At 37.2% G+C, this 8,337-nt stretch overlaps 1 protein-coding gene across 1 annotated transcript in view; it reads left to right on the top strand.

Annotated features, from left to right (window-relative positions):
* Positions 1 to 645: 645 nt before the first annotated feature.
* Positions 646 to 8,337, top strand: part of LOC135214076 (mucin-3B-like) — a 94,746-nt gene continuing 87,054 nt past the window's right edge. Inside the window, 2 exon segments of the mRNA XM_064248188.1 lie at positions 646 to 688; positions 5,363 to 5,538. Coding sequence (XP_064104258.1) covers positions 646 to 688; positions 5,363 to 5,538 — 219 coding nt within the window.

Here is an 8,337-nt window from a genome sequence, read left to right as displayed (position 1 = left end):
GTTGCTCGTAACCTTGAATGTTTTCTTTCACAGTTAAATAAAAAACACAAATTCTTTAAAATTATTTATTCGTATGAAAGTTAAGATTACGAAATGGCATAGATACAACTCCGATGGCTGAAGTCCTGTTCCCAATCGCTAATCATAAATTGACAACTACTGCTTGTGGTGGAAAGACCTTCACTCATGGAAATTTTTGAAAACCTATGGTTTCTGAAAACAACAACAACAGACTATCATTATAGAGTCCAACAATATTTAATAAATTAAAGACTATCCTCATGAAAAAAAATGTGTATATCATTGACACACTTAACACTGAAATTACCTAAATCAGCTGCGTGAAAGAACCAGAAATTGAATCAGTGTCTTCCACTAAACCACTGTCCTCCTTAACAATTAGCAACTGCCTAAAATCAAAGAGCAATTACACAAATGGTAATAACAAAGTTCCAAAAAATATACACCTTTATAGATAGTAATATCAACACAAGAATCCATAGAAAATTTACAGGTTCTGAAAGCGTGGTAATAAATAATTAGAAAAATTAAAAAACCCCCTAACCTAAGCTTTACCATACGCCACAAATCGTAGGAAACTTACTGGGCAGGAAAGGTTCAACCATTGACTCCATAGAAGTGTTGATGACGTTGGCGTCAAAGACGACGACGGAAGAGGCAGAGACAGGTGGGTCGGCAAGAATACGTTACATAGTTAATGTAGATGCTTCTTCAATACACAAAGCAATCTCTTACGAGGGAGTAGAGTTCACCAGTTATCTTCAAATGTTATCCAGTGATTCCAAGTTGGAACCTGAGCTTGAACTGCTTTTTCTGCTGCGTTGCGGGTCGAGGTAGACATTTTTTTTCTCCTCCAAGAATCGCGAAATGCAAAGGCCGTCGTCCTTCCATAAAAAATCAAGGATGAGGAGGACGAACTGAATCAGGTAAAAGAGCCAGCAGAGCCATCTAGGTGTTGCGCAATCCTTTAAACTCCCATGTTCCTTTTAGAATTGTTTAGTATGGCACGGGGGTTTAAAGGACTACTTTAATTTGCAAATAATAAATAAATTTTCTATAAAATCTTAAACAAGTGTCAAGGAATGTCCCTGTGACCATTCAGACATAGGTTCATCAAAACTAATGTTGGTCAACCAAGCAACCACTACAGGGTCTAAAGAAAAACCCGGCTTCCAAATTCGTCACCCGGGCAACCGGTATTTCAGAAAAAAAAAGTCGTAATAAAATTTCACATGACCCGATCGCCTTGTGCTATATATAATCATTAATTTTTTTTATTTCTGCTTTTATTTCCACACTCCCTTTACCTTCCCAGTTCAGCGTCACACACACACACACACACAGAGAGAGAGAGAGAGAGAGAGAGAGAGAGAGAGAGAAGCAAACAAAAATATAACGTTTCGTTCTTCTCCATCGCAAAGAAAAAAAAAGTTTACTACAAGAATACCGTTTACCTGAAGACACCCTCCTCCTAAGTTTACTCGAGTGCCATAACCATTTCCCAGCTACACTGGGAAGGCGAGGTGTATTTCTAAACCAAGCCACCAGGGGCTGGAAATAAGTATTTCCAATGGAATAACAGAAAAAAATTGCTCACGGCAAAAAGATCCGTGTTCGCTGGGGAATTCCCCAACGCAAGAAATTGCGAAACTATCGAGTGGTGTGGAAGCTTGTCTCCAAAAATCTATCTTCTGCAATATTTTTTTTTTTTTTAGTTTTTTAGTTTTCTGTAAAAGAAAACTACTAAGACGACTTCGTTCTCTGTCCGCCCTCAGTTCTCAAAAGCTACTGAGGCTAGAGGGCTGCAAATTGGTATGTTGGTCATCCACCCTCTAGTCATCAAACATGCCAAATAAAAACTTATAAAATCATTGAACATTCTCTCTACTTGATCTTGCCATATTTAAAAAGAATATCTATATTTTTCCTTACCTTTTCATAATAAATAAGAATGTGAAAAAAATCAACTACCTATCTTTGTTATAATTATTAAAATCTTTCAATTCCATAACAAATAAATCCTTATAAAATAGCATACATATATATTCTCTACTTGATCGTGCCATACTAAATGTATACATATATGTATACATATATATATATAATATAAATATATGTATATATATATATATATATATATATGTATATATATATATACAATATATATATATATATATATATATATATATATATATCCTTTCCTTATCATAGAAAATAAGAATTTTAAAAAATCAACTACCTATCTTTGTTATAGTTATTAAAATTTTTCTATTCCACAACAAATAAACACTTATGAAATAACATACATATATTCTTTACATGTTCGTGCCATATAAAAAAATCTGTATTTTTCCTTCCCTTTTCATTAAAAATAAGAATTTGAAAAAAGAAAATCAACTCCCTACCTTCGTAATAATTATAACCAGCCTCGTCCAAGTCTTAGCCACCGTGAAGAAAAATAAACTTCACAAAAAAGAGAAGCGTCCTTTCCTACAAAACTCGTCCCCTGGACAATATATAAAGCTTGTCCTTCCCTCTGAAGCTGCTGTATAAGCTTAAGGAGAGATCCCTCACAATTTATGAATAAACTTCCAAAAAAAGCTTAATGAAATTTCTTGAAAATGTTGTCGTTGGCAACTTAAAAGTTTTCAGGCGCCGCCTGCATTATATTTTTGGACAAGACGAGGTCCTTTTTCTTTTTTCTTTTCTCTCTCTTTCTCTCTCTCTCTCTCTCTTTTATTTTTTTTTTAGGACCAGGGTGAGCTTCCGATGCTGTGTTCGCTTGCATGAAGGTGGTCTTTGACTTCTTATAATAATAATAATAATAATAATAATAATAATAAAAATAATAATTAATAATAATAATAATAATAATAATAATAATAATAATAATAATAATAATAATAATAATAATAATACCTCAATTCGCACCGGTAACAAAAATACAAAAGAAATTAAATGTTATGATAAGGAAATAATCACAAGACACAATGATAATAATAATAATAATATAATAATAATAATAATAATAATAATAATAATAATAATAATATAATACCAGAAATACACATCTCTCACCCCTCAGTGTAATGGTAAACGCCAGCACCATGCCGACCACGCCCCTGAGGCGCACTTTGCATATATCCTGCCACGTCTAAAAAATCATCGCCGGTCGCCACCCCCTGGGATTCTTCTCTTCTCATGTGACTGATATCCCTGGAAGCCCCATTCATCAAAATGGAAAATAAATAAATAATAAATAAAAAAAGAATGTTTATAGTCTCTCAGAATCTCCTCATATTCACCTCCCATAAAGAGAGCTTTATCGGCGCGCACCTCGACGAGAGTGTTTGACGGTTATTCACTCTCGTCGGAAGAGTGAGGGAGAGTTTTCTGCTTTCTTTCTTGCCCGAGTGGCACTTCAAAGGGCACTTCGTGAGGTGTTTCGTTCCTGGAGAGATGTGGAGTGCAACTTAGAAGAAGCGAACGTATAAGTGGTCTATGATGAAGTGACACTATCGCCGATCGTCAAGTTCAAACGCTTTGAAAGGCAACTTCTACTTTTTTTTATTTCTTTTTTTTTTAGTTTCATGGAGGTCTTCATTATGGATTTTTCCCGATTCTCAGAGGCTCTGAATAAAATGCTAATTTTTTTATTAAGTTGAAAGCTAATTAACGGAGCTGCTTGTGTATTTCTTAGGATATCCATTACAGCTATAAATAATCTCTCAAGGTTTTCCAAAGGCGTTTTTCTATGTCTTTCTAGATTTTCTTTTTTTCTTGGAAAATCAAGAAGGAATTCTCAGGATACGTTAATGACCTTGGTCAGGGTTTACATTTTCATAAATATCCAGCTCAGAGAGAAGATTAAAAACAAGGCGTGGTCCGACCACCAGCTTACTCACTCACGTATAAGTTGTAAACATTATATTCTTAACTTTTAACGTGAATTAACACGTGCTAAAAATCTAAGGTCAAATAGAGCCTTGTTTCACCAATGAAAATAAAAATAAATACGCTATATCTTATAAGAAATAATTGTTCTTTCCTGTTTAACATGCACATTGTTTATATTTTTACACTTTCATTCTAATAAATAAATCATAAATATCCTATGCTAAAATTCCTGTATCCTAAACTCGACGCAAAACACCCTTTTCAGACCTTTTTAGGCGTTCCTACCCCCCCCCCCCCAACAACATCAATAACAACAAAGTATTTTTTAGGGTTTACTCTCCGTGTAAGTGAAAAAAAGGATGATAAAACTCCCAGTGCGAGAGAAAGAGAGAAAGAAAGAGAGAGGAGAGACGCATTCTTTCAGCTTCGAGCAAAACATACCAACTCAAAAGTAAAAACTGCGGAGATAATGTACGAAAAAATTTGGTATAAACCGAGCTAGTGATTAGGCTTATAATTAGCGAACAGTGTGTATATTACTGCTGCTGACTGATTCCATTAATGCTGATAAAAACGTCTATTATTTTTTGAGGGGGGAGAGGGGGTTTAAGGTTAATGAAACCAGAAAACAGGTTCATGTTGGTGAAAACAAAGGGACTGAATTAAAACGTTTAGCAGCGAGTTGGATTTCTCTTCGGCATTTTAGTGATGACAATAGTTCTCTGTATTATTTATTTTCTCTCTCTCTGAACCCGAAAACACTCATAATAAGCCTGAAGTTTTTGAGTCATTAAAAGCAGAGTTTCTTTAGACACACACACACGAACACACTCCTATAAAATGAGTCAAATTGTTATTGACATTTGATGCAATTTGAAAGTTTGTTGGTTTCACAAAGAAAAGCGAATTATATATATATATGTGTATATATACGTATATATATATATATATATATATATATATATGATATATATATATATATATATATATACGAAAATTAGAAACTGGGTATAAACCCGAACCGGTTTCGTCCTCATATCTACCACATTTTTTTCAGGTGAACAGAAAGATAGCGATAGAGTAAATAGATAGATATCAACCACATCTCTCTTTTCGGAAGGACAGATAGGAGATGGATAGATTGATAGACAGACAGACAGACAGTCAGACAGAGAGCAGTAATGTCTCCCACCTTTCATAAAGATTCCGTTACTCCGTCATATCTCAGGTCTTTTGTTGAGGGGAGACTGAATGAGGTAAAATTCTTTAACCACATTTCCCCCCGTCATTTTTTTATTTTTTCCCTCTCTAATTTTTTTTTTATTTCATTTTTATTTTTTTTTCCCCTCTTGGTTACACTCGGAGCCAAGAATGGGTCTTTTGTTCAAGAATACGTCTTTTATTCTCAGCAAAAATATAAATCTTTTACATTTTTTATTCTCAGAGTTTTACTCTTTTGCTTCTTGTTTGTGTCTCAAGATTTTCCGACTGAGGTCCTTCTCCTCCTCCTCCTCCTCCTCCTCCTCCTCCTCCTCCTCCTCCTCCTCCTCCTCCTCCTCCTCCTCAACAGAAATCTTGGTCATTACGAGGTCTTCCCTCTTCCTTAGTTTTGCCAGGACTGTGAGAGGGAACGTCGTTAATTCTTTTCTTGGAATCTGCATGATTCCCTTTTTCACTAACACTGCCGAGGTTGCAAAAGCAGCAGCAATGCAATGTCACTTTAGCCAAAGCAAGAAGCTGGCAGTAGTAGTAGTTTAATTATTCCTTATTCTCTCTCTCTCTCTCTCTCTCTCTCTCTCTCTCTCTCTCTCTCTCTCTGTAATACATACAACGCGGAACCAGAGGAACTTATTTCTGGCGATTTGAAATTCATTTCTCGATGCAATGTGGATCTGACATAAACGCGGATAAGTAAAAAAAAAAAAATAAAAAACCAAAGCAATCTTGCAACACTCAAGCTTAACCAGAAAGTTGAATTGAACTGAACAAAACAACAGCAACAACACAACAACAATAACAACAACAACAACAATATAATAATAATAATAATAATAATAATAATAAGAAGAAGAAGAGAAGAAGAAGAAGAACAAGAACAAGAAGAAGAAGAAACAAGAAGAAGAAGAAGAAGAAGAAGAAGAGATGGATAACTCAAAGAAAGTCATCCACACGAAAAGAATACCATTCTTACAAAAATAATTTTACAACATCAAACTATAATGCATAAATAATAGTAACAATAAACACCAGAAAACTGTTTACATGAAGGACAACAGTCAAACCGGAATACCTATAGAGGGTAAAGATGCTCTGGCAATACTCAAAACAGTTCCACAGCTCTGGAGTGGCGGGAAAAGATATTCGGGACCAGGCCTGAGATGAATTCGTTAGGAAATGATCAACGCGAGGTTAGGGCTTTGTTCTCCCCCCTCCCCCGCCCCACCAACCCCATTGCCTCTCCCTATATCATCTCCAACATCCCTCCAACAATGATGTTTCACCTTTTATCTCTTTTCCGCCAACATTCTTTAACGCGTTTCGTTAGAGTTTCAAATTTTCGTCATTTCTCAAACAGCTTTTTTTTATGGTATTATTTCTCCTCTCACCATCTTTATTGGCCCATTTCCTTACCTCCACCATTTCTCCAACGGTCCCCCGCCCCCAGTCCCCCTCGAGGGAAGGACACGCAGACCTTCCAATAGAAACAAAAACGTCAAAGATGCCTTCAGAACATCTAATACCCACCTGAGCTTCTTATTTGGAAACCGACGCCGCGACAGGCAAAGTGCTTCAAAAGCTTTATTCCGACGAGACGTGAATATTCCTTAATATTTCCTGATGCGCTCTCGTAAGACTCGGGGATTCATTCTCTCTCTCTCTCTCTCTCTCTCTCTCTCTCTCTCTCCTCTCTCCTCTCTCTCTCTCTCTCTCTCTCTTCTCGCAATGTTGCAGTGGCGAAATCTTTTGTTACTTTGATTGTTCCGTCGAGGGTAAAACTCTTCGCTAATTGCGCCTTGTCAGGTTAATTATGTCAGACTGCATTGCCTAACGATTGGAAGAAGAAGAAGAAGAAGAAGAAGAAGAAGAAGAAGAAGATATATAGTAACTTCAATTTATAATAAAAATGAAAATGGCGAAGAAGAAGAAGAAAAACAATCTCCCACAATCATTCTCACATGTGTAAATTTGACTCCGGTTAAACAACATCTCCCCCGTAGCGGGATAGTGCCCTCCGTGTACCGCATGCGGTGCACTGTAGGCGTTACTTAAGGTTCTTTGCAGCGTGCCTTCAGCCCCTAGCAGCAGCAACCCCTTTCGTTCCCTTTACTGTACCTCCTTTCATATTCTCTGTCTTCCATCTTCCTTTATACCCTCTACTAACAACTGAGTCATAGTGGAGCTGCTTTGAGGTTTTCCTCTTGTTACGCCTTTCAAAACCTTTTATGACCTCGTGGGTCTCAGTGCGTGACCTCTGGCCTAAATTCAATTCAATGAAGAACTCGACGTCAAACTCAGGTAGGAAAACTGGTCATTTTCCAGGATCCAGACAAGATGGAGGCTTTTTTTCATTTTTTTTTTTTTTTTATTATTCTTTTCATATGGAGAATTAGGAATGATGATGATGATGATGTCGCGGATGCTGGATGAGGGTGGGGGTGAGAAGGGTGAGAGGGAGGGAGTGTTGGATGAAGGGAGGGAGGGAGGGGAGGGGGAGCCATACCCGAGAGTTTGAGTTGAAAGACTCTTTGCCTCACAAACGTTAAGGACTAGTTCATTGTGTGAGAGAGAGAGAGAGAGAGAGAGAGAGAGAAAGAGACAGAGAGAGAAAGTGTCTCTCTCTCTCTCTCTCTCTCTCTCTCTCAGGTGCCCAATACAATTCCAAGTTCGATTCTGATTGAAATTCATGGAATCACATAATGACAGAAGTCTCGAAGCTCCTGTCAACAAGACGTGGTGATTAACCTCCCGACTTCTATCGCGATAAGGAGAATATTCCCCGTCTCTCTCTCTCTCTGTCTCTCTCTCTCTCTCTCTCTCTCTCTCTCTCTCTCTCTTATTTTTCTTTCGTGAGAGGATCTGGTTTATTATCACTTTCAGGTAGGAGGAGGAGGCACTATCGCATTGCAATCTCGATCGGGACTCCAAGAGAGCAAACGCTGCAAGCGATGTCCTCCAAGTCTGGATTCCGAATTTTGCACCGAATTGCAAATAAAGAAAAAGAACAGAGTTCAAGAAATTCATATCCACCATCCCAGTCACTACCAATGACCTGAGTTCTCGCCCATAATGGATTGAAAGCGAACTGTATTCCATTAAAAAAGACTTGGCGATCATGCCTGAATGGGTGGCTACTGATCATCCTCTGGAAAACTTGGTCGCCAGAGCTTGACACCGACTTTCCAATGATAGTTCAGATGC

This window comes from Macrobrachium nipponense, chromosome 45, assembly GCF_015104395.2.
Source record: "Macrobrachium nipponense isolate FS-2020 chromosome 45, ASM1510439v2, whole genome shotgun sequence".
Classification (NCBI taxonomy): domain Eukaryota; kingdom Metazoa; phylum Arthropoda; class Malacostraca; order Decapoda; family Palaemonidae; genus Macrobrachium; species Macrobrachium nipponense.
Note: the sequence above shows the minus strand (reverse complement) of the source record. Positions and strands in the feature narration are given on the sequence as shown.